Below are 27,507 nucleotides of genomic sequence, written 5' to 3'. Positions count from 1 at the left end.
TATTCAGTGCCATGTCCTCAAATTGTTGTGTTTGTGCCTTAGTACCGTTTTTAACCAGGTACATGTATGATTGTCTTTTGATTGATTTGGGTTCGGTGTCTGTGCATTTTTGATTCTTGAATTCCCAGTTTTCATGCTTTGGTGACATTAGAGTTGCTTCAGCCAAAAACATATCTAAGATTAGAAAGCAAAATGTGAATATGTTCAGAAAGGGGATATGAAGCAGCTTTGTTTGACCTTTTTTTCTACCTCTGCAGGGGAAAAGAGCTATGTAGGTTTGGAGAATCGTATTGCCAATTGCACTGATAAGATTTATTCTTTTTGTTTTTCTTTCCACTAGACACCTTTAAGCCATTCATCATCTTTTCCAACCGCCACGAGATCCGCCGTATTGACCTGAATAAAGGAGACTACAGCGTGCTAGTGCCGGGACTGAGGAACACCATCGCCCTCGACTTCCACTTGAACCAGAGTTCCCTTTACTGGACAGATGTGGTGGAGGATAAGATTTATAGGGGGAAGCTCTCGGAGAGTGGAGGTAGGAGCAGAACCTCCAGTGAGATATATATTCACCAACCTTCTTTGTCTTTTCATCTCTTGTGTTTGTATCAGTACTGTTTTCTTCTGTCCTTTACTCTTCCTTGCTCACTTCTGAAATCATTGTCTGGAGCAGAATAAAGAAAGTCACGACACTCTCCAGAACTGAGCTCACTAAAAGGTGCATGGTTTGAACCACAACGGGTATAAAGATATTCAAGAATCTAAGTATATGTACACTAACAAGGACAGAGATGGGAGAAATGTAAGGATGGTATACGAAAGTACCTTTGTCATAATGTAAAGTTAGGTCTGTGGAGACATTGCCACAATTGAACAGCATTTTTTAAAATATTGTCTTTCCTCTGCCACTCTTGTTTTTTTTTTTTGTTATTTGTGTTTTTGGTATTCGTCTATATCTTCTCCCTTTCATCACAATTCTTTCCTTCTCTCAATCTTCATCTTTATGATCTCTTTCTCATTGTTTGTGTCTCTCATACCCCTTCTGGACTTGTTCTTCATTCTTGGCCCGTTTCGCATCTGTGTGCTTAAGTCCTATTTTCATTTATTGCTGGCTGTGTAATTTCACCTTCCTCTTTGTTTCTTTAACCCCAAATTTGCCTCTCCTTTCATGCCTTCTTTACATTATTGTGCTTTAATTTTGTTAGTGTGTCTGTCTTGTTCTCTGCTCTTTTGTTCATCCTCAAAAGTAAACATCTGGCAAAATATAAGACCTGATGTTTGACCTATTGGAGACTTTTTAGGTCTGCCCGCCAAGGGCAGTCATATGCAATCAGCTCAAAACTGTGTATGTAGGAAGCTGGCTCTTTATATAGTGTACCAAAATGAGGTACTCTGTGTAAACAGTCTAGGCGAACCCCAATTGGCTGATAGAAGAGGCACAAATGATAACCCAAATGCTCTCTTTTGTGGTAGTGTGGGCGAGCAGTTCGCCTTATTAGAGGGTTGGTTCTAAGCATTTATTGCACATACAAAGACAATAAGTGAGACACACTCAATAAAAAAAATCCAACATCAGTTCATTAAAATACCACTTCTTTTTTTATGAATTCAGATACCAAGATCATCAGACTCGTAGGTACATTTCTAGTTACAAATTTTTATGCGTTTCAAAAGCTGTCACTTAGTGCAATTTCTGGAGCAGTAATTTTATCCTATGGGGGAAAACATGCATTGCATTTGGGCACATAACAGGGACTTACGGGACCCTTCTCACGGACTTAAGGTGAGTATTGAGGAAGGTCCAAGGCTACACCAGCAGGTCACCTCGGGAGGCCTAGGGGCGTTGGGGTGCAGAGGTGGGTTACAGCGTTGGTTGCCCCATTCACTTTAATGGAGCTCGGTACAGTCAGAGGCTGCAACCAAGGACTGGGGTGGGGTGAACCCACCCGGCGTTTAAAATCTTGAGGTGCTCGGTCACGTAGGGACACCGTTAGTCCACTTCTCAACATGCTGTGGGGCTTGGGTGCAGTGGGGTCTATTGGTGTCAGGAAGCGTGATGGAGTCACTCAATGTTGGAGGAGGCCTACATAAAGAGGCTGCAGGCAGCGACTGGAAGTCCAGTCTTGGCAAACCCAAGGATGGTTTCATCCATCGAGGATTGCAGGATCCCGTTGTCCCCATCACCTCCCTCAGACTCATACTCTGGGGTGCAGGTACAAGAGGCACTTTGAGGTGTTGGGTGGCGGTGGTCGGCAGCTCTCTTGGTCTTTTTTCTGCTGAAGAAGTGCAAATAGGACAGCTGGGCCACTCACAATGTGGGTCTAACTGTCCCTGAAGTTCCTTGACATGCAGGTCGGTTATCCGTGGCGTTTGTGTCCAGATTGGACACAAAAAACCTTTGTTGCGGCAAGGGTCCAGTACCCCAGGTATTGGTACTCTGCCACTCCGGTCAGTCCTGGTGTCCTCACACTTAAAGGGAGGACGGATCAGACCAGTAGGAGCACTGTGGCCTCTTCTTGCGTGGCTGCAGCATCAGTAGTCCTGGTGAGCAGGAGGACATTGAACCGGTCCTTGATTCTTTTGGTGCCTGCGGCTGCAGGGAATAGCTGCTCTAAGGGAGTTCTCTGGTGATTTGCAAAGCACTGGCAGCCCTCCGGGTTTCTTGGGAGTCTGGACAGCGCTAGGACAAGTTGATTTCTCCATGAGGCTCGGATGCAGTAGGCAGGTAGGCAGGGTTGGTTCCAAGATGGTTACAGTCCTCTGTTCTCTGGTCAGCAAACTTCTCAGTCCACTTCTTCTTTTGGTCTGTCGAATCTGAGATCCTGGCATCAGGGATGCCACTTAAATATTGTATTCATGGGTGTTACAGGGAGTGTCGGGTAGTAGCCAATTGTCTACCTACCTTTACGGTGACTATGTTCTCTATATGACCACTTCCTTTAGGAAGTAGTTGTAGCCCTGAACTAGAGGCCCTTATTACAACAAAAATCAAGATGATGGAATTTTCCTAGTCATGGTCACTTTAGGTAACCCACCTTAGGGGGTGGGGCTAGCCTGAGGTTGAACATGCCTTCTGACTAGCCAATTTTCCCACCTGTCCTGGTGTCAAATGGGTCCTGGGCACGGGGGTTTGTTTACCCTATCTGGGGGAAGCCAGGGTTGCATATCACAGGTGGTGGAGGCCTTTGAAGCCTCCTGCCTTTATATGCAGTTTACTAGTCCTCCTGCCTGGAGGAGGTGACAACCTCTCTTGCCTATGCAGGATTTGTTACTGGCCTCAGAGAGCATGAGCTCCCACCTCCAGGGGGCCAGAAACATGTCTGTGGTGGCAAGCTGGACAGGACCAGTCAGCCAACACACTAGAGGTCGGTAGGTTTTCAAGGGTTGCGGCTAAGGTGCCCTCTGGGTTCATGTATTATTAAATCCATCCCTGGATTCATTGAGGGTTTATTAATATGAGGTGTTTGATACCAAACACCATAGGTTTCAGCGAAGCCATTTTGTAGCTGGGAAACTCGTTTTGACCAGTGCCCACGAACTATCTTAAGATGGCTTCCCTGTTCACTAGGACAGTCGGTAATTGAACTGGTGAGCACAGGAGCACATCTGCCCATGCAAATATGTCCTCAAATGTACTGTAATGCACCCTGACTTAGGGCTGTAAGGCCTGCTGTAGGGATGACTTAAACATATTACATGCAGTGTTAAGGGACATGACACACAGGGGGAGTGCAATTTTGTGCTTTCACTTTTTAGAGCACCTTGTCTGCATGAGTTTGGTACTGGGTGCCTTGGGGTGGCACAATATATGCTGCAGCTCTAAGGGACCCTTTTTAGTACCTATGTCCTAGAATGCACTTCAAAGTTGCATCAAATACCAGGCAAAGTTGGAGGTGTTTTGGGGGGGGGGTGGACTACTGCAACAAATATTCAATTGCCTACAGTGTACTTTTGGGAAAAGCAATTTGAAAAGTACTGTATTATGGACCAATGGAAACAATCTTATGCTGACTTGTGTAATTCCAAGGCGTCTTTTTACCTACTCTCCTATTTAGTTCTAATGTGTTCCCTCTTCAAAACCTCTGAGTTCTCATACTGTGTATTAACTGTTGCAAAACTAATATCCAGATTGGCCCAGAATCCCCAACAAAAAACATCAGCCCTAACCAAAATAGTTTGGCAAGTGCCCTTCCTGCTTACCTGTTCCCTTCCGATTTGCCACCATCATAGGGACACCCTTCCCTTTTGTAAACCCTGCTATATAGTTTAACCTGTTTTCACCGAGACCCCCTCGAAAGCGCATACTCCCATCCTTACCAAAGGGGCTTAGCCATTGCTCGCCAAAGGAGCCTTAAATGGAATCCTGTGGAGTGATTGGTGCAACAGGTGGTACATCCATTATTTTTTGGTACCTAATAGGGGCACTGGTCTCAGATACATTTTAGATCTTTAGGTTTTGAACCTCCCTTGGAAAGAATCGTTTTAGATGCAGACTCTAGTCCATCTCCTCTCCACCTTCGATCCTGGGATTTGCATGGTGTCCTTGGACTTACAAAAAGTGTACTTTCTTGGATCCATTATGCAATACCACAGGTGTTGGCTCTGTTGTTGGGATGAAAACTTTCAGTTCACTGCCCCCCTTAGCTCTTCCCGGGTATTTAAGAAGGTGATGTGATGGCTACAGCCCATTTTTGCAACTCAGGAGTACGTGAATATCTGTACCTCGACAGCTAGCTGTGGAAGGCAGGTTTGTCGCAGTCTGTTGCAGTTCACCTGGGTAGGACCATCTCACTCCGATCTTCCCTTGAGTTACCTATCAGCAAGTTAATACTACCTTTTGCCAGTGAAAAGGATTTCCTTCTTTGGCACCTGTGGACAGTGCAGTGATTTTGTTTATAGGGGCTGTTCTGAACACAGTGGTGTCATAATCTTTCCTGCCCCTGTAGCCCGTCCTGGACATTCAGGATATGACCCTGATTCTGTGTTGCAGTCAGGGTGGTACTTAGGCTTCTTGACCTGGTCTACCCTACTGGCATATCTTGCCTGTTGGCATTTGCAGGCTCTGGAGTGGAACCTCATGTCTCCAATGGGCTCATCACTGGTGGCACCTCTCAGAAAACATCCATATGTCAGAAAAGGAGGTCTGGGACCTTCGTTGTGGATTCAAGTTTGACTTGAGGCAGGCCTTCTTCCTCTCCCATCCAGAACTTAGTTATGATTGTAGGCAGCTGGATCTTTATATAGTATATGAAAAAGAGGTATACTGTGCAAAGAGTCCAAGTATTTATTATAAGTGGACAGGGGTCTGCACTAGCAATCACAGGGTGCTCTCTTAAAGGGTAGTGTGGTTAAGCAGCGTTCGGCTTATCTGAGAGGAGTGTTAGACCTCTGCAAATACACACACAGGCAATAAATGATGCACATGACTCAATAAGGAATTTGTATAAATAACCCATATCTTTATATAATGTTAGACACCATAATCATCAAAATTGGGTAAGTACATTTCATTTTTGGAAATATTTGCTGGTTTTAAAAGTAGTCACTTGGTGCAATTTCTGGAGCGGTAATATTATCCTTTGGAGGAAAGACACATACTGCATCAAGGTACTTAACAGCGAGTTACAAGACCCTTCCGGACTATCTGTGCGTATCGGACAGGTTCCAAGGCTGAACCAACATGCCACCTCCGGCAGCACTGGGGCGGCTTGGTTCAGAGGTGCTCAGGTCTCACAATGCTCGGGTCGTACGGACACCTATGGTCCTCATCTCCGTGGTCAGGGTAGTCTGGTGCAGAGATGATCACTGGTGTCTTGTTTTCATGACTGGAGACCCTCTCAGTAGAGGGTGCCTGCACATAGTCTGCAGGCGGCTTCAGGAAGTCCACTGTTGGCAAACATAAGGTGGGCTTAATCTCTGAAGGGTCTAGGGACCATGCAGGCATGGATGCCTCACTTTGACCAAGCCTAGGAGACAAAGGTGGAATGGTGCTGTTCGAGGCATATGAGATGCAGAGTGTACACTTAGCATTAGATCGCCACCTGGTGTTGGGCTCGGATGATTGCAGGTTCTTGCCTTCTTGGAAGAAGTCTTTGTATTCACGAGATAGGTGACTCCTCCCTTGGACAATACTGCACATGGTCATCGACTCCATCCTCAGATTGTTTTTTTCCGGCATTTTACCAACAACTTCAAAGCGTAAAAACTTTATACAAACCATATCGACATCGAATAGACTACTTTCCACACTGTGAGAAGTTGGCCTGATATTCAGTGTTCACTATTCTAGTGATCACTATGTATCAGCCCAAACAACCCTATGGTGATTGGTTGTAAGTCAACCGATAGACCAGCTATCCTAGTAGCATGGACAAGAGCAGTCTTCGGGCTAAATTATAGAGGGCGTGTTAAGCCAGCTGTTATACCATCACATATACCCCTTGAACACCAAGTGGAAGGACACCACACAAGTGTTATGAAAATAAACAGTGTATTTATTTAGATCACAACAGCCCTGTACTCTTTATGAGGACAGGGTACTAAGCACACAACAAAACTCTTACGAAAATACTTTAAGTTGCACAATTTACACAAATGCCCGAGGGGCACGAAAAACCATATACTATGAAAGTGGAATGCGAAATTACTAGCAGGTAAGTACTGGTCTAATAGGCTTTGGAATCGCTAGGATTACGTTACCGAACCTTCAGATTACTAGTAGGAGGCCTAGGGGACTCGGGTGCAGAGTGTGCACTCTCACGCGGGACAAAGTCTATGGAGGCTAGTAAAAGCAAAGTTAGTGTTCTCGGGCGAACCCGACTAGGTAGGTCAAAAACGAAAGTGGATCTGGACCCTTGGATAGTGAGGCTATGCTGGGGCACCGAAATGCCGAAGTTACCTAGCCCAGGGGCTGCGGCTGCATAGGTCTGAAAAGACGTCGGGAATCCTCGTTGACGAACCAGGAGCCTGAAAGAAGGAGTTGCTGGCAGAGGACCAGTGAAGATTGTTCGGTGGATCCAAGCCTGGATCGAAGATGGAAGACACCTGAAAGCAGAGGGGACCAAGTTCTTAATCACTAGCCAGTGATTGTGTGGGCACCAGGATGGCACCGGGCGAAGTCACCTCGACCAGGTGAGTGGGCGACGCTGGGCTCTGCAGTCTCACGGACCAGGAGGCGTTGTCGGCGACCAGGATGGAGGGGCGAGCTGTCCCAGGATGGTTGATGCTGTCGACGTCGCTGGACCCAGGATTGGGGCAACAAGTCTCGGCAAATTCAAGCCCACGCGGTGGACCTAAAATGGCGTCTGGAGTGGACCAGGAGGGTCCGGGGTGCTTCTCTTTTGGAAGGGAGCAAGGGCCAGTCTGGAGCAACCAGACTAGCAGTGGTGATGTCGTCGTCGGGAAGGCCACAAGCCAGCGGTCTATTAGCCAGACAACGCGGTGAGCAGCCAAAAAGCAGAAGGGCTCCACGCAGATCTCGTGGATGCTGGGGGCTGGACCTCGGTGCTGGAGCTGCTCAGGGTCGGGGCTTCTCGGACCCCAAAGCACTCACCAGAGGATCCCTCGGCGGTCGTGCTGGATAGAAGTCGTGCAGTTCTGATGATGGCCGGTCCCTCGAGGTCTCGTCGCACCTACGGTTCTCAGCTTAGCTGTAGAGGTAGGTAGAGGTCAGAGGTGCCAGGGAAGCCGGGTCTCGTCGAGCTGGTCAGTCGGATTCCGGAGGAAGGACGTGCAGCAAATCGCAGAGTTCTTAGATGGTGCCTGCGGATGCAGGGTGACTACTCCTTAGCCACAAGGGAGAAATCTTGAGAAGAAGTCGAGAGTTCCTTTCCTAGAAAGTAGTTTCTTGATTCAAAGATGATCTAATTTGGAAGGGCCCCCGCTCCTGCCTTTCTCCTAAAGAAAGGGGTGGGTACGCGACTAGGTCCTGCCCTAGGGATGGGACCAGGAAGGGGGGTGGTTACACCCCTCTCCCATGCCGGACTTTCCCCAGCTCAGGGGCTGGTGTGCCCCTGGAACTGGTTCTAACCGGCAGATGCGTAGTGAGCACCGGGGTGCCACTTGCAGTCACCTTCCTGTAAAGCCCTGCCTACCCAGGATACACAAAACCCTGTCTGGGATGGTGCTAGCACCGCCCCTGACAGGAAACCCTTTGTCCAAGCTCCCCTCGCTGGAAGGACTCCCAGCTGCAGGGGGTCAGACTTGTGTCTGTGGTGGCAGCATCCATTTTGTGATGCTGAGGCTTGAATTAACTTTAACCGGGGTTCACAGTTACATACATGTCGTGTCCCTCTAGAAGGGTGGAATGCTAACCCCGTCGCCAGAATTGGCGAGGGGTTAGTATTCCAATTCGTATGACACCTCACTCGACATGTCTTGATAAAGCGATACCAAAGATAGCATTTAACCGCGAGGATTATAATGCACTTAAGAGTATATGGTATGCGTTATCATGGAACAGCTATTAGGACTTGGTTCCGCAAGCTGCAAACGGGCTCAGCTCATGCCAGAGCACCATCTCGCACGATTCCAAGCACTCTGCCTTCAGGATTGTCAAGGCCTGCCATAGGAGTGACTGATAGGAATCTGTGTGTCCATTTTTAGGGTTAGATATAGGTATACTATATCGAAAGCTAAGGGTGATTACACCACCTTGCCCCAGCTGTCGTGCAGCCAGTTGTGTCAGATTTAGATGGCCATCCAGGGGTGGCATAATACATGCTTCAGCTCCTGGTAGGCCCTGGGTACACCTATGCCCTGAGTTACAGGGTCTGATAAGGTGGCCCAGTACCAATTGGATAATGCACCTAGGGTACACATGTCAATTTAGTGAGAGAACAGCTAGGCAGTGGGTCTGATTAGCAGGCCCACAGCCAGAGAAAGTCGTAAACCAGTGAAACAAAAGCAAAAAATCTGAGTGATCATAGGATTGCAGACCCTTCTCTCCTACACACACCATCAGCTACATTCCGGTGCGTCGACGCGGGCCGTTGGGCCTATCGGCGCCGTACGGCCTACGCCTCATGGACAGGACTCCATTCAAGAGATGCCCGGTATGTCGAGCAAAATTCCCTCATAGCGACCACCACGAGGTCTGCAACCTCTGTCTATCGCCAGACCACGACGAGTCAACCTGCACAGCTTGTGCATCCTTCCGATCAAAGAAGACCATTCGGGATCGGAGGGCACGTCTACACGAGATGAGATCAGCCCCGGCACCGGAGGTCATCTTCGAGGAGGAGATCGTCGAAGAACACCTCTCCGGAGGCGAGGATCCACTTGAAGACATCTCCGAGGACGAGGCTCCACTCGTCGCCGAGGAAGACTCGCCTGATCTCCAGATCATATCAGAGGCAGAGGACTCGGATGACTCGATTCCCACTCGTCAACCCGTGAGTACTCACGCCCCTGCACAAAAGACACAGCCCAAGCCAAAGGCAACGGTCAGCACTCCGCCCATGGGGCCCAGTCGGGACCAAAATATCCCCTCAAACGCCCCACCTTTCGGTGCCTCGGCACTGACCAAGCCACACTTGCCAATTTCACCTCTTCCATCTGCACCGAAGCACACACATCCTTCGACACCGAAGCCAAAAGGCTTCAAAATGCCCAAAGACAAAGACCCTTCGGCACCGAAACCTAAAGCTGCACCGGTGCCAAAGCCAAAAACTGTACCGGATCCGCAAAAAGCTCCGGCTCCGAAACCTTCCAGTTCCAAAAATAAAGATGGAAAGCCAGCGTCCGATGCCTCCAAGCCAACGAGACCTGCTTCCATTCCAGAGACTCCAACCTCAGTACCAAAGACTCCAAGGCCTGATTCAGAGACACCTAAACCCTCTAACAAGCCTGCCAAGCCAAAACTACCGTTGGCGCCAAAAGATTTGCCACGGGACTCTGTAACGACTCCTACAGCAAAAAAACCAAAACCACCCCTATCTGCACCGAAGAAATTGACGCCGAGGAAGGTTGTAGAGGAAGAAGAACTGTTTAGACCCGATCCTAAACAAAAGAAAGTCCATATCAACCCAAAAACTGGACATGTAGAAGCTATTCCTTACAAAAAGAGACCAGCAGACACACCACTTCTACCCGTGGTTCCTGCCAAAAAGGATTGTGCAACTTCGCCAATACACCCTTCCTCTCCTTCACCTTCTTCCTCACCTATTCCTCCTTACTTTTCACCAAGAGTTTCTCCTGTTCAATCTCCTGCATCATCACACCACACTGATGAATAGTATGATATAGGTGGTGAGAGTGACACACCAGACCCACACACATACCCTGTAGATGAAGGTATCAACCCAGATACATATCCTACAGATGAGGATATATATGAGTACCCAGCAACTAATGTGCTTGACATTCCTGATCCTCAGTTCTACCCAACGAAACCTTCCCCTCCAGAAGATAGCATTAGGTTTAATCCCTTCTTAAATAGAGCTGCCCTTTGCCACAGGGTTAAAATGCACTCTGATGCCATTGAGGAGGATTTTTTATTAGACACATTTGAGCAGTCACAAAGATCTACACAAATACTACCCATGATCAAAGGAGACATTAAACATGCTCTGGAAATATTTAAAGACCCTGTGCGTTGTAGAGTGTTAAATCCAAGAATAGAAAATAAATATAGACCAGCACCATCTGATCCAGTCTATATTAAGGGACATCTGGCACTAGACTCACTAGTAGTGTCCAATGCACGGAAGAGAGCTAATTCCCAGACTTCTGGTCACACGCCCCCTCCTGACAAGGAATCCAAGGTTATCGATGCGTCAGGGAAACGGATTGCTGCGCAGGCTACAAATATATGGCGCATAGCAAATACACAAGCCCTGCTCTCACGCTATGACAGGGCTCACTACGATAAATTAGAAAAATTGTTAGAGCACCTCCCAGATCAATACAAAGATCAGGCAACAGAGCTCATACAAGAACGCAAATTAATATCTAATGCCTCAATTAAATGTGCACTAGATATAGCTGACACAGCATCCAGAACAGTCAATACTAGTGTCCTACTCAGACGACATGCGTGGTTACGCATTTCATGGTTTAAGACGGAGGTGCAGACTACCATCTTGAACCAGCCCTTCAATCAAAACCAATTGTTTGGGCCGGAAGTACACTACACTAGAGAAAATGAAAAAGGACACAGACACAGCTAAGTCTATGGGAGCACTACAATCCACACAGACTAGAAGTTCTTTTCGCCGCTCCTTTTATAGAGGAGGCTCCAAGCAAACCGGCGCAGATACATCATCTTTTAAGACGCACACACAGACCTCCTCTAACAAAGGCTACTTTAGAGGAGGATACAGAGGCAATAATAACAAGGGAAGAGGTAGAGGTAATAACAACCGCTCCTCTTCCTCTCCCAAACAGTGACGTCCCTCTGCTTCCCCTACAGCATTCCACTCCTGTGGGGGGCAGATTATCACAGTTCCTACATGTCTGGAATTCCATCACAACAGATAGGTGGGTGAGACAGATTATCCAACATGGCCACTGCCTAGAACTCACAGCAACCCCCCCAAACATACCACCCAGGCAGCGTCCAATGTCTACAGACCACTTGACTCTGCTTCAACAGGAAGTTCTAGCACTTCTACAAAAGGATGCTATTCAATTAGTTCCTTTAGAAGAACAGGGAACAGGAGTTTGCTCCCTGTACTTTCTAATCCCCAAGGACGGGACATTACAGCCAATTCTCGACCTCAGACCCCTCAACCATTACATACAATCAGATCATTTTCACATGATGACTCTGCAACACGTACTCCCACTACTACAACAAGGCAATTTTCTTTCAACACTAGACCTAAAGGACTCCTACTTTCACATCCCTATAAATCCTGCTCACAGGAAGTATTTAAGGTTTGTCATACAAGGACAGCACTATCAGTTCAAAGTCCTTCCATTCGGGGTCGCAACAGCACCACGAGTGTTTACAAAGTGCTTATCAGTAGTAGCAGTGATAGAGCGCGTAGGTCACCCGGGTCACTAGATTACCAATTTTCCACGCACTGGGCCCTGGCGTGCTTGTAATGACAATGTTTTGCATAAACCGGATGTAACCTTTACCACGCTACTATGAGTAATTCGGGGGGCGTCACTTACACCACTTACTATACATGTACCTGACTTACCCCAGGCACATTACTCCTGATGGATCAGGAGCTAGCAGTGGACAGGTAACAAGATTCCTAAAAGGGGAGAAAACCTTTCACGTCTAGTACTTTAATGACATTTACCTTGTAAAATGACCACAGACACCTGATGAGGTTTAAAGTTTTATATAGGAAATTTCAGAATGAATATGCCAGTATAATGAGGCAAATACAAATCAACACATCAATTATTAGTATTAAAGCCACAATGTAACTATGAATTAGGGCAAGTACCATTAGAATATTTAGGGAACACTATAGAGTATGAGTATCAGGGAACACACTATTCAGCATAGGCTTAAAACTAGGGCATGGGACATGAGAAGGACCTAATATGTGCACTAATATTCTTGAACCTAATCCCTAGATCTTATGCTATTCTTACTAAGTTCACGGCAATCATGCTAAGGGAAGGGTAAAATGGAACATACTAAAATAATATGACAGTTTTAATAATATCCTATAGGAAGGGGAGAGATGTGGAACATCACTAATAACCAGTTGCATATAAATTGCTTTCAGAGGTGATAGAGCAATATCACAGGCAAGAGAGCTTTATTAAGAAGAGGAAAAAGAGTATAGTCAGATAGACACCCACAGAGGATATTTACCTAGAACGAGAATGATGACTAACCCTGGCCACGGGTCAGTTGGGACAAGACGGGGACAAGGACCCTCAAGGATTGAAATACCAGAAAACGAGCAGGTACAGCTCGGGGATAGTCAGGACAGGATACCCCTCAGGTTTGGATCAGGACTGGGCTCACCAAGGTACGACCAACACCCACAGCTTCGGATGCAACGCCTGTGTTACCCCCTCTCGGCAAGTAATCCGCCAGTAACCCCGATTGGGTTGTCGAATTTCCCAGCAAAGTGCTCCGCCAGCACATAAGAATATTTCCACCCCTTCTAGTTTGTGGAAGTACGGGCAGAATGCTCCGCAGCACTCTGTATCAATCACCTATAGAGTTCGTAGGGTCAGTGACAGGTCTGCTACTCGGACAAATCGGACAATTTTTCTAAGCTATGCGAAGCTAGTTACACTGTTTTGGGACCCCTAGACCACCCACAAATGTTGCAAGTGACACAATTCCCACGTTATGATTGGTCAGGAGAGGTGACTTTGTCATTGTCACCTCCTATAATTCAGGGTTCTCACAATGAATGTTCAATTTTGCATACCCGCCCCTTGGGTTCACGTTCCCAGGCATAGGAATATAGAAGACAAAGAGAGTGCAGTATATAGATACATTGTTGCATAGTCAAGGTAAACTGTGGCATCTTCTAGGTAGGTTCTCAGGCGCATCGAGCTTCGGGAGCCAACTGGCTGGGTTCAGCTTCTGCGCAGTGGGGTTTCTCCCATGTCACGTGACAGGGTTCAGGAGAGCTTCAAATATGGTGCAGCTCCCATTCCCCCGGCCCACAGATACGCGGTACATGAAAAGTAAGCGAAAACAAATTAGAATCATACGTAAAAATTATTACACTGTATACCGTTATAAGCTTCACTGCACCCCATACTTTATAATATCTATAGCATTAAGGTTTAGTGCAAAAAGACAGATAGGCAGAAGCAGCGGTGGCAAGCAGAGAGCGTGATGAGACAAGCGGCCATGTTTGCAACAATGCGCATGAGCAATACAATCCCTCCAAAATGCGAGTGCGTCACATCACATGGGTATGACCGATGCATGCGCAGACTGGATTTCTGCGAAGCAGCCATTTCCGTAGTGCAAGCATGGTTAAGATGAAAAGACACACAGGCAAGCCTCCTAGGGACACCCGCGTGTTGGGGAAACCGCTAAATAAATGACGGACAGGTTGAATTAATATGATTACAAGTTAGGCGAGGTTCTTGATTGAGAGCAAGTCGCTTTACGTGCGAATCCTTGCTCCATCAATCCCCTCTTTGATGATATTTACTATCATCACTAAAAAGGAAACAGATGCCAACTTCATTCTTCCATTTCTTCCATCTCAATTTCCACAGACTTATTGTTTAATTTTCTTTCGGCTTCTCTATGAGAGTGGCGATTCTTAGCCTTTTTGTAGATTTGGTTCCTTAATTCTTCTAATTCTAACTCATCAATATTTCGCTTCACTCCTTTCTTATTCACAGTGTACTTTTTGTATTTTTGACATTTACAACAGATAAAGATGATCAGTACAACCACACCTATTCCAGCTATTGGCATCAGTATTTTCCACAGAAGATTTTTACCTAAGTTAGAAAACCAACTACCTATAGAAGAGAGACCTCCAGTCAGTCTCGTCCAGGCACTGTCAACCTCTAATGGTTTGAGTTCTTTTTCCAAACTGGTTATGTTCCTTACATATTTCTTAAGTTCGATACTTTTGTCAGGTATGTAGGTGCAACAATGTTGCGCCTTCAGCATCCTGCAGACTCCGCCCTCTTTTGCCAATAAGGTGTCAAGAGCAAGGCGATTCTGCAAAACCATTGATCTGATCGCAACCATTTCAGTATTGACCAGCAGGAATCCAGCAGCAGTGTCAGTTGATAACCGATTCACTACTGTAGACAATTTGCAGATTCTGTGAGTATTCAGAACTACCCCCATTCCAGGTATCAGTGCACTAAAAATATCACCTATAATTTCTCCTACACTTTCTCTTTTTCTACGCGCTGAGCCATTAGTTTCTTCATTGCTTCCAGCAGCGTTATTCACATGGTATACTTTCGGGAAAACAATGCCAAAGTAGCAGCTCCCATACCAGTGATCCGGCAATTTGAAATAAGCCTTGTTCCCACATATATAATAAATTCCGGGAAACACAGGTTCTGACCCATTTTTGAAACCCCAACCTCCAATTACCTTATAATTATGTTCACACTCGCTGGAACCAATGAATACATTGTTATAATAATCTGTCCTTTCTCTATGGAGACAAAGTTTCCCTTTCTGTTCAAAATCCAGCAACAAAGCAGGAGTAGCTTCACCTTGTGAGGTGTTATCCATGTGTTCTGCCCACCTAGGGATTCTATCTTTTTCGTCATTTGCCTTTTTCTGAAACTTTTCTCTCCTTCTGTCTGCCATTTTTATAAACATCTTTTCCTGCTCTTGCAAAGAACAGTAGATATGAATGGGGTAGGGTGCTGCACTCGTGTTTGTTGCTGCGGTTTAATCCTATATGACGGTATGTGTGCTGTACCAGATTAGTGCCTGCCAACTGGTATTAGAACAATGAATATGGCCTAGTGTCAAAAGTCACTAGGACTCTAGTACGCACTACTATGAAATGAATTCTGAAAGATTTATATCATTTACTTTATTTTAAACCTTTTTTCTCAAAATCATCAAACCTGTAATTTTCTCATTATTTTCATCAATTAGTGTTTTATGACACAAATTTTTCAAACATCAAACAAATTAATGAATTGTAGGCAACAAAGACATCATTTTGTCAATATACAGATTCACTGTTAGACAATAACCAAGGAAAATACAAAAGAAAAGACCCAATGCATTTCGGGGCAATTGCCCCTTCGTCGGGGGTCTAGTGAATAAATGTTGAGGTGTAACCTGTATGTGGTTGTTCCTATTTTGCCAAACAATTTCTGCCTTTTAATCAAGTTTACATCTGTATATGGAGCTTTTAAGCATACAGAAAACCTGCGTGTTTACATGTTGATGTCTCAATCACGCAAAAGGTTTTCTCGACGAAGCGCTGGGAATTTTGGTGTTGACTCAAGGTAGCAACATCATCTAGACCGCCGCCAGCCGGTTTTCTAGATGATGTTGCTACCTTGATGAGTCAACACCAAAATTCCGAGTGATTGAGACATCAACATGTAAACACGCAGGTTTTCTGTATGCTTAAAAGCTCCATATACAGATGTAAACTTGATTAAAAGGCAGAAATTGTTTGGCAAAATAGGAACAACCACATACAGGTTACACCTCAACATTTATTCACTAGACCCCCGACGAAGGGGCAATTGCCCCGAAATGCATTGGGTTTTTTCTTTTGTATTTTCCTTGGTTATTGTCTAACAGTGAATCTGTATATTGACAAAATGATGTCTTTGTTGCCTACAATTTATTCATTTGTTTGATGTTTGAAAAATTTGTGTCATAAAACACTAATTGATGAAAATAATGAGAAAATTACAGGTTTGATGATTTTGAGAAAAAAGGTTTAAAATAAAGTAAATGATATAAATCTTTCAGAATTCATTTCATAGTAGTGCGCACTAGAGTCCTAGTGACTTTTGACACTAGGCCATATTCATTGTTCTTGCAAAGAACAGGTCAGATTAGCTTGTCTTGCTTCATTTAAGTCTATTTCACCTATGGTCAGGAAATATTCTCCCATGTATCGGGTGACCTCACTTCTTATATGTACAAGGTTCTGGTTTCCTCGAATAGGAAGTTCTGAAAAGATTACGTCAGTGTTTGAGTAGTAGTACTGTAAAGTGCTTCTATAAAACAAGCTAGCTAATATACTGCAGGAAATTCGATAGGTTAGGGGTAAATGGTGATAGGTCACACCTTCAGCTACAGAAGTGGGTAGCTTCATGCAGACATAACAGTCTTCTATTTCCGTAGCCTCTACATAATGCACTAAAAGGTTAGCGAAAACATTTAAATGTGTCCTGTTTCTCATCTTGTGAAAATGTAGTCCACCCTCATCTGATGCTTCTAATTTAGGTCGTGTGTGTCTCATACTAACTGTATTGTCACGTTTTTCTAAACTTCGCGGTGTTTCTTCAGTCTGTACAACTTCTGTGTCTAACGTCTCTGGTTCAGTAGGGTACAAGTTAGGATCTTTACTTATCATAAAGGGTATAAAGACTGTTAGTCCTATCCATATCACTATCAACATGGCTACACTACATAAGCATATTTTACAGCAGGTTTTGCAACACCTAAATTTGGATCTTCCATTGACACTTGGATCAGACATTGTAGCTTACAGGTGGCTTTTCAACCCCTCTTTGCTTCTTTACACCAGTGGCTCACTCAGGTGTGCTTCAGGGAGGGTCTTCGTCAGAACTCCGATCTGCAATGGACTCTTCGTCACTTTTGCCACTGTGGTTGGGCTCGTCAATTTCTTCCAACACCAAGTAAGTCCATTCAGGGCTCCGATACAACCTGTTCTGTTTCTTTACTCTGTCGCTTTTTCTGAGAGACTTGCCTCGGGCTTCCTTCCTTTCACTTTCAGCCCTTTTTTCGGTCTTTCAGTTTTTCTTCAACTGTTTTTATTCGGAGTCTCAGTCTTTTGATGTATCGGGGTTCACCCTTATTTTTGTGGCTTTCAGTGGTCGAGGAAACTTGGCCTTCCTCATGCACTCTTTTGGTTTCTGTTCGTTGTGGCACTTTTGTTTCGGCAGTGTCTATTTCCCTTCCTGTCTGACTAGTTCCAGGTCTTTCATCTATTTCTTCTGCCTGGTTTCTAAGCTGGCCTTGTTCAGGTTGGAGTTGTATTTGCTCTTTACTTTCAGGCGATCTGGATTCTGCTTCCTGAACACGTTCGTCTACATCTATCTGTTCCTGTTCATGCACTTCGTTCCCTTGATTTTCTTCCGCATGAACTTCAACTTTGATCACTATCTGTCCCTTTCCAGACTCCGGAGTTTCAGGAGGAGTGTCGATGACTTGATCTGTCCCTACTTGGCCTATTTCCTGATCAGGTTTGGTGTGAGTTTCGGTTACCTGACCTTTGTCCTCTAGTTCTGTCTCACCCTCACTATCCCACTCACTATCTAGGTAAGAATATTTTCTTGTTCTTATGGGATCAAGAACTTGATCGTTGGCAGGGAACCATTCGACATCTTGACTTGTGCTCGGTAGTTCGATATCAGCGAGATCTGGACCCTCTTCTGGAGTCTCCTCAGCTGTGCTACCTTCAGCTCCAGTCGCGTCTTCTCCGGTCACCCACTTCGTGTGGCTGGCATGGATCCACTTCGGTACACCAGCACACTTTACAGCAGTGGTGGTGACAAGGATCACTTGTCTTGGCTTTCCCCACTTTGGTCCAAGGCAGCTCTTCCGGGTGTGTTTCTTTAACACCACCCAATCACCTGGTTGCAGTTAATGTGCTGGAGTCTTGGGCCAGTCGTCAGCTGTCTCTCCAATCTGGTGAGAGATAGAACGCACTTGGTCACCCAGCTGCTTGCAGTATTCTAGCACCAAATCATCAGAAATGCTTAGCAGTTTGTGTCCAGGTACCCAGGCCTGTCGCATCACTCTCCCCATTAGTACTTCATGGGGGCTCAGGCCAGTTTTTCGGTTTGGGATGCTTCTCAGACTCATCAGCACTAGGGGCAAAGCGTCTATCCAGTTCATTTTGGTGGAATCACACATTTTCGCCAGTCTGGACTTTATCGTGCCATTTATCTGCTCAACTATTCCAGAAGCCTCTGGATGATATGCACAGTGTAGCCTTTGCTCCATTTTAAATGCTGTACAGAGTTCCTTTAGGATTTCGTTTGAAAAATGCCCACCTTGGTCTGTTTCAATGGTCTCTGGAATTCCGTACCTAGGTATCAGTTCCCTCAGTAATAGTTTAGCTACAGTTATGGCATCATTTTTCTTTGCTGGGTAAGCCTCCACCCACCTGGAAAACAGGCAAACTATGACCAGGACATATCTATATCCCTTGCATGTGGGTAATGTTATGAAGTCTGCCTGCATCCTAACAAAGGGACCTTCTGCCTTTCCAATTGTACTTTGCTCGACTACAGTCCTCTTTCCTGCGTTAAATTGCTGGCACACTAGGCACCTCTGGCAGAGCCTTTCCGCTTGGTTCCTGAATTTTGAATTATAGAACACCTTGTCACACACCCGACACATTGCATCCCTTCCCATATGTGTTGGTTCATGTATCATTCTGACCATGGGGTCTATCAGGCTGTCTGGCAGCACAGGCATACCGGTTTGGCTCACCACCACACCATCATTCCTTATTCTGCATTCGTTCGCCCTCCACCGGCCCTTTTCTTCCCTGTCTGTTGCCTGTTGTAAGTCTCTCAGTTCTTCCCATGTAGACACACTTGCAAACAACATCAGTTGGCAGCTGTTTCCACCACCCCATAATCCAATTTGGAGGGACATTTTGTGACGGGCACAAAACTGGGCAATTTGGTCAGCGTATTTATTTCCGGCTGTCACATCATCATTTCCAGATCTGTGAGCCGCACACTTGACCACGGCCAATTCTTTGGGCAATTGAATTGCTTCCAGTAAGTTCTGTACCACCTTTCCATTTCTGATAGGGGTACCTGAGGAAGTCATGAATTCTCTTTGTAACTATAGCTGGCCGAAGTCATGAACAACCCCATAACAGTACTGGCTGTCGGTAAAAACAGTTATTCTTTTATTTTTCCCTCGCTTACAGGCTCTAGTCAGTGCGATTAGTTCTGCTACTTGGGCAGATTTCACTTCGCATAGGTAAGATGCTTCCAGGGTGGTGGTCAATGTGACTACGGCATAGGCAGCACTCAGACCTCCATCCTCATGTCTTAAACATGAGCCATCCACAAACAACATAACATCCTCATCAAGTAAGGCTATTTCTCGGATATCAGGACGTGGCTTGGTGCTAAATTCTGTTAAATCTACGCAGTTATGCTCCATTTCATCCTCGGCCTCTACATCCAGGGGAATAGGCAACAGGGTAGCAGGGTTCAGGATATTGCACCGAGAAATAATTACATTCTCGGCACTGTTGGACAGGCCCCATGAAGGGCCGCTCTCCCCCGGCCCAACCAGGCCCGAGTCCGGGCCCGCAAGGACCACACACCACCGTTGCACGTCCTCTGTCCCCTCAGGGACCCCTGCCCTCGAGCATGTCAACCTCGTGGGTCCGATCCACTGCCGGCCCTCGCGCCCATCCTGGGGCGCCATCTTGGACACTCCACCACGAGGCCGCCTGGCCCCCGATCGACCTCAACCCCGGGCCTGGCCAGGCCTCAGACATCCCGGCACCACCATCCACCCAGGAGGTGAGCGGGCTACTTGGCAAGTCAATGGGAGAAGGAGGTGTCGATGGCTCTCCCCCGCCAAGTACCGCTCGCCCATCGCCTCCCCGGGCGCCGGCTCCACCCCCCTGCTGGGTGTCTGGACTCACTCATCCCGGACCTCCCGACCTCCAAGTGCGAGAGTCCGGACATCAAAGCACACCAGCCCTATAACTGGGGCAGCTCCAGAGCAGGAAGGCAGTTGTATCTTGGAGTCGAGAGACGTAAAGAGGAACTCATCCTTGACGGACTACTGGCGCTGCCGTAGCTCTGTCTTGTGCACCATCGTCCTGCCTGTTGGCGCTGCCACAGCCTTCGCAACCTTCATATCCTTCATCGTCGTCGGGACCTGCTGGCGTGGCCGCGGACCGTTGTAACCGTCATCTTCACCGGGACCTGCAGGCTCCGCCGCGGACCGTCGTTTTTCCTTCGTCCATCTCGGGACCTGCTGGCTCCGCCGCGGCCCGATCATCTAGAACGCCGAGCTCGAGGATTGAGAGCTATTTTCCACTCATTGGTAACAAAGACTGTCCCGCTACCCCTTTCCTAAGCCAGAGACTAGAACCGAGGGGACCCCTGAGTCCAGACCTCCTTGTATCACATCATCGTAACCTAAGAATTGCATATAAAGTCTCGTTAACCTTCAACCTTGTGTGGTGTCCGTCTGTGGGGGGGGAAGTTACTTGTCTGTACAGTCGTTGGAGACGGCTCTCCCCGGAGACCTCTCCCCGTAGTCTCGGCCGACCCTCCCGGTCCGTCTAACATTGGTGGCCAGCGGCGCGATCCGAATCACCGCATAACGTACAGAGAGTAGCTCACCCCACGACGAAATCACAATGACAACCAAAGAAAGCGGATCAACCGAGAAGTTCCAAATGGAGAAACTGGAGGAGTACAGCCATCGTGAACTAAAACAATTCTGCATCGAACTGGGTATCGCTACCACCGGACTAAGCACCAAAGACGATTTTAAACATGCCCTAGAATCTTGGGCAGAGACCGGGGCTGCCGGAACCCCCGATCAAAACACCGCAGAAAAAACCACCACGGCCCCTGAAGGGCAAAGAACGGGTCTCTCGCAAGACGAGATCCAGGAAAGAGAAAGAACCCGACTACACGAGCTAGAAATGGCCCGACTCAAGATGGACGTTGAACTCAAGTTGGCCGAACCAAAAATCAACTTAGAGCACCTGCGTCTCCGAGAAGAAAGAGAGGAGAAACAGAGACAAAGGGAGCTCGAGGAAAAGAAACTGGCGTACGAACACGAACGGAACCTAGCCGAGATCAACCTGCGCAAACAGAATAAAGAAGTAGGGGTGCCCGAGCGACCCCACACCTCAGGGGCCACAGACAAAAAGGTACACATCCCCAAGGATGTTGTCCGAGAATATTTCCGAGAGGACGACATCCAGCAATGGTTTAAGGCCTATGAAATCGCTATGACTGCACACCGGATCGATAGAAGCGACTGGGGAGCCGGTCTATGGGGGAGATTCCTCAATGAGGGCCGCGATACCCTGCTACAGCTCCCGGACCACCAGATGACCTCCTATGACCATATGAAAGCGGCACTCCTCACCCGCTATGGCCTCACACCCGAGATGTACCGTCAGAGGTTCCGAGACTGCACCCGCATCCCGGGTACAACTTGGGTGGACTATGTAACGTACTTTAGCCGAGCTTTCGAGGGCTGGATCAGAGGAAGCAACGTCACGACCTACGAACAACTGTTCAATCTGATAGTATGGGAGCATCTGTCGAACAATTGCTTCATTGAGCTCCGCCAGCACCTCCTCGACAGTAAGTTAACGGATCCCCGGCAGCTCGCGGCCGAAGCTGACCGGTGGGAGATCACCAGAGTGGGCCGGAATGGGTCCCACGAACAGAACCGGAACAACAATGGTCAGCACCGACCAAGAGGAGGAGGAGGGGGCCAAGGACGAGGAAGAGACAACGCTCCGGTCGCCCCCGCTACCAGCACCACCCCCCCGGCCAACCGGGGCGGCACCCCGGCGCGACCGGGGTACAGAGCCAATGTCACGTGTCACCGATGCCAACGAGTAGGCCACTATGCAAACGACCCAAACTGCCCGCAGTACCAGAGCCCAAGACCCCGCCAAGTGGCCGCTGCGGCCCTAGGGGAAGAACAGATCTCCGAGGAGCAGGAAGAATACGAACAAGAGCATCAAGAGTGGGAGCCAGCCGCCATGGCTCTAGCATGCTTAGGGGGGAAAGACATGGTCCCGCGGGTCCCCCTACCCGCTAACACCCAGAAGTACAGCCAATGGGTGAGCATCAATGGACGCCGGGCCGAAGCCCTTCGTGACACCGGGGCCAGTGTAACAGCCATCCGCTGTCACCTGGTGACCCCAGAACAGTATCTACCGAACATTCTCTGCCCTGTACGATCAGCCGATAACTCGGAAAGTCTGTGTCGGATGGCCTGCGTCCCTTTCGAATGGGGAGGGGTCTCCGGCATGTTGAAAGTAACGGTCCGAGACGATGCCCCCGTAGACTGCCTCCTTGGAAATGACCTTGAGAGCTCTCCGTGGGCCGCCGTGGAGCGAAGAGAACACCTAGGGATGTTAGGCGTCCCGGACTGGGCGTGCGTCACCACCCGGTCCATGGCCGCCCGTGCCAACCACCGCCCAGAAGAACCCGAATGGCCGGCGCCACCGCCTCCGGTCGCCCCAGCCGAAACCACCGACCATGACATTCCCCCCGAACCAGCTCAACCTTCCGACCTCGCTAACCTCGACCAGTGGCCTCTAGAGGGGGGGCCCACGCAAGAACAATTTCGCCAAGAACAGAAGACCTGTCCCTCCCTCGAGGGACTCCGCCAGCAAGCGCTCGCCCAGAGCGCAGGGGATACCCCCGGAACTCATTGGGTCTACTGGGACAATGATCTGCTGTACAGCGAGCAAAGAATCGCTGAGCTGGGGGCCAACCGAGTATTAGTGGTGCCCCTCCGTTTTAGAGACTTCCTGCTAAACCTGGCCCACGATGTCCCCCTAGCAGGACACCTGGGACAAGATAAAACCTACAGTCGCCTAGTGACCCACTTCTTCTGGCCCAAAATGAGGAACGATGTGCACCAGCATTGCCGATCTTGCCCCACGTGCCAAGCCAGTGGGAAGAGCGGCCGCAAACTAAAGGCCCCCCTGCAACCGTTTCCTGTGGTCACTACCCCATTTGAGAGGGTCGGAATAGACATTGTGGGGCCCCTGGACCCGCGCACAAAACAAGGCCATCGATTCATCTTGGTGCTAGTGGACCACGCCACCCGCTACCCTGAGGCTGTTCCTCTGCGGACTGTGACAGCCCCGGTAGTCGGCCGGGCTCTGATGGGGATCTTCTCCCGTGTGGACTTCCCCCGAGAAGTCGTCAGCGACAGAGGCACGAACTTTATTTCTAAATACATGAAATCCCTCTGGCAACAGTGCGGGGTCACCTACCGATTCACGACCCCCTATCACCCTCAAGGGAACGGACTTGTTGAGCGGTTCAACCGCACGCTAAAGGGGATGATCGGGGGGTTGGAAGAGCCCCTCCGTCGCCAATGGGATGTGCTGCTGCCGTGCCTCCTCTTCGCCTACCGAGAGGTCCCCCAGAAATCCCTGGGCTTCAGCCCATTTGAACTGCTATATGGACACCCAGTGCGGGGGCCGCTCAGCCTAGTCAAAGAAGGCTGGGAGATGCCTCCGTTAAAGAACCCTCCAGATGTCTTCCGGTACCTCCACCACCTCCGAGCAGTGCTGCAAGCCCTTCAGCGAGCTGGCCTCACGATCAAGGCCAGCAAGTGTCAAATTGGGCAAGGGTCTGTAACCTACCTCGGGCACCAGGTGGGAAGCGGCCTGGTGGCCCCTCTGCAGCTAAAAATTGCCGCCATCCAGTCCTGGCAGCCCCCCATCACTCAGACCGAGGTACGAGCCTTCCTGGGCCTCACAGGATATTATCGAAGGTTCGTGAAGGACTACGGTACCATAGTAGGGCCCCTCACAGAACTCACGTCAAAAAACCAGCCCAAGAACGTCAACTGGACCCCGGAGTGCCAAGCTGCATTTGAACAACTTAAAGCCGCCATGTGTTCTGCCCCTGTGCTCCAGGCCCCCGACTACAGCCGGGAGTTCGTTGTCCAGACGGATGCCTCCGACCATGGCATTGGGGCAGTCCTGTCCCAAGTAAACACCGACGGCCTTGATCAACCGGTGGCCTTTATCAGCCGGCGACTCCTACCACGGGAACAACGCTGGAGCACCATAGAGAGGGAGGCCTTCGCTGTGGTATGGGCCCTCAAGAAACTCCGGCCCTACCTTTTTGGCACCCACTTTCGGGTGCAGACTGACCACAGGCCCCTGCAGTGGCTGATGCAGATGCGGGGGGAGAACCCGAAGTTACTACGCTGGTCCATCTCCCTGCAGGGTATGGACTTCACAGTTGAACACCGGCCTGGGCCAGATCACGCCAACGCGGATGGCCTGTCCCGCTTCTTCCGCCTCGACGAGGAGAGTCCCCAAGAGGATGGGTGACTCTCCCCGCCTTCAGCTGGGGGGGACGCATGTTGGACAGGCCCCATGAAGGGCCGCTCTCCCCCGGCCCAACCAGGCCCGAGTCCGGGCCCGCAAGGACCACACACCACCGTTGCACGTCCTCTGTCCCCTCAGGGACCCCTGCCCTCGAGCATGTCAACCTCGTGGGTCCGATCCACTGCCGGCCCTCGCGCCCATCCTGGGGCGCCATCTTGGACACTCCACCACGAGGCCGCCTGGCCCCCGATCGACCTCAACCCTGGGCCTGGCCAGGCCTCAGACATCCCGGCACCACCATCCACCCAGGAGGTGAGCGGGCTACTTGGCAAGTCAATGGGAGAAGGAGGTGTCGATGGCTCTCCCCCGCCAAGTACCGCTCGCCCATCGCCTCCCCGGGCGCCGGCTCCACCCCCCTGCTGGGTGTCTGGACTCACTCATCCCGGACCTCCCGACCTCCAAGTGCGAGAGTCCGGACATCAAAGCACACCAGCCCTATAACTGGTGCAGCTCCAGAGCAGGTAGGCAGTTGTATCTTGGAGTCGAGAGACGTAAAGAGGAACTCATCCTTGACGGACTACTGGCGCTGCCGTAGCTCTGTCTTGTGCACCATCGTCCTGCCTGTTGGCGCTGCCACAGCCTTCGCAACCTTCATATCCTTCATCGTCGTCGGGACCTGCTGGCGTGGCCGCGGACCGTTGTAACCGTCATCTTCACCGGGACCTGCAGGCTCCGCCGCGGACCGTCGTTTTTCCTTCGTCCATCTCGGGACCTGCTGGCTCCGCCGCGGCCCGATCATCTAGAACGCCGAGCTCGAGGATTGAGAGCTATTTTCCACTCATTGGTAACAAAGACTGTCCCGCTACCCCTTTCCTAAGCCAGAGACTAGAACCGAGGGGACCCCTGAGTCCAGACCTCCTTGTATCACATCATCGTAACCTAAGAATTGCATATAAAGTCTCGTTAACCTTCAACCTTGTGTGGTGTCCGTCTGTGGGGGGGGGGAAGTTACTTGTCTGTACAGTCGTTGGAGACGGCTCTCCCCGGAGACCTCTCCCCGTAGTCTCGGCCGACCCTCCCGGTCCGTCTAACAGGCACCAACTAGGATTCTCTCATATTTAGTCCGCCGACTAGGGGTGAGATACTGGGTTTTGGTTCTGGTCAGTAAGATCACAACAGAATGGGGAACATATACAGTGACAGGATGTCCCATGACAATGTTCTCACTCTGTTCTAGACTTACACAAGTAGCAGCTACTGCTTTCAGACATCCTGGCAATCAAGCAGCCACTGGATCCAACGTGGCCGAGAAATAGGCCACGGGACGCCTGATCAGCCCATGTTCCTGGATTAGGACTGAGAGCGCACAATTGTCTCTTGTGTCACAGAACAATTCGAAGTTCTTGGAATAGTCAGGCATTCCTAATGCAGGAGCTGAGCACAGACAATTTCGCAATTTTACCCAAGCGGACATGCTTTCATCATCCCACTTCACTGGATCTTCCATTCCTTTCTTGGTCATGTTTATCAGAGCTTTGGCTAGAGCTGCGAATCCTACAATCCATTGTCTGCAGTACCCTACAACTCCTAGGAACATTCTCACTTCTTTCTGGGTCACGGGTAGGCCCATATTTTTAATTATCTTGATCCTTTCTGTAGTGACTCTTCGAATTCCTTTCTCTATCTGGTGCCCCAGATATTTTACTGAGTTTCTGCAGTACTGCAATTTGTCAGGCGATACCTCATGACCTCCCTTTCCTAGGTGATTCAGTAGGGCAATAGTATCAGTTACACAGTCAGATTGACTTTTAGACGCCACCAGAAGGTCGTCTATGTACTGTACCAGAACAGACTCTCTTGGCAGTACTAAAGATTCAAGGCATCTTTTTAGGATCTGGTTGAAAATCGATGGACTTTCGGTGTACCCTTGGGGGACACGATTCCAGACATAGATATGGCTGTCAAATTCAAAACTAAAAAGGAACTTGCTTTCAGGATGCAATGGGATGGAGAAGAATGCATGGCACAGGTCAATGACAGTGAACCATTCTGCATCCCAAGGAATTTGGTATAGTATCACTGCGGGGTTGGGCACAATGGGACAGCAAGGCACAACAATTTGGTTTACCTTGCGCAAATCCTGCACTACCCTGTACTTTCCGCTAGGCTTTTTAATTCCAATTATGGGTGAATGACAGGGACTGCTCATTACTTCCTGTATTATGTTTGCTTCGAGCAACCGTTTTATTTCTGTCGCGACTCCATCCTTCACTTCTGCACTCATCTTGTACTGCCGGATTTTTGGATAAACAGCATTTGTTTTTATTGCTATTTTAACTGGGTCTACATTTGCCATTAAGCCTACATCTCTTCCAGTGAAATCCCAAACTTCAGGTACCACTTTTGACTGTAATTCTTCAGGAAGGTCTTCAATGGACAGGGGTCTAACTTCGGTATCTGGCCTTAGCAACATCAACTTGTACAGGCCATCTTCCTATTTGGTCTGAATTTCGACGCCATTTGGTGTGCAAAATATGGTGCAATTCATTTTGCACAGCAAATCTCGTCCTAGCAGATTTACAGGACTGGAGTCACAGACCACGAATCTATGCATGTCCTTGAAGTTCCCTATAGAAATCTCTATTGGTTCAGTTACTGGAGTACTGATTATCTGATTTGAAACACCCACTACTTGGATTGCTTCTCCCGAGAGGGGTAGGTTAGGAACATCCACTGTTCTCACAGTAGAACGGGTAGCACCAGTGTCCAACAGAAAGGTGACGTCTTTTCCCTCAACCTTTCCTTCAATATATGGTCCAGTCTGGTCTAC

At 48.6% G+C, this 27,507-nt stretch overlaps 1 protein-coding gene across 2 annotated transcripts in view; it reads left to right on the top strand.

Moving 5' to 3' along the window:
* LRP1 (LDL receptor related protein 1) overlaps positions 1-27,507 on the top strand; it is a 1,437,817-nt gene that overhangs the window by 412,124 nt on the left and 998,186 nt on the right. For both annotated transcript variants that reach the window (XM_086966724.1, XM_086966716.1), the window contains exon 24: positions 341-538. In XM_086966724.1, the coding sequence (XP_086822850.1) occupies positions 341-538 (198 nt within the window). The remainder of the gene's footprint in view (positions 1-340; positions 539-27,507) is intronic.

This window comes from Lissotriton vulgaris, chromosome 1_1 (genome assembly GCF_964263255.1).
Source record: "Lissotriton vulgaris chromosome 1_1, aLisVul1.2, whole genome shotgun sequence".
NCBI classification, from domain to species: domain Eukaryota; kingdom Metazoa; phylum Chordata; class Amphibia; order Caudata; family Salamandridae; genus Lissotriton; species Lissotriton vulgaris.
This window is presented reverse-complemented; position numbering and strand designations above follow the sequence as displayed.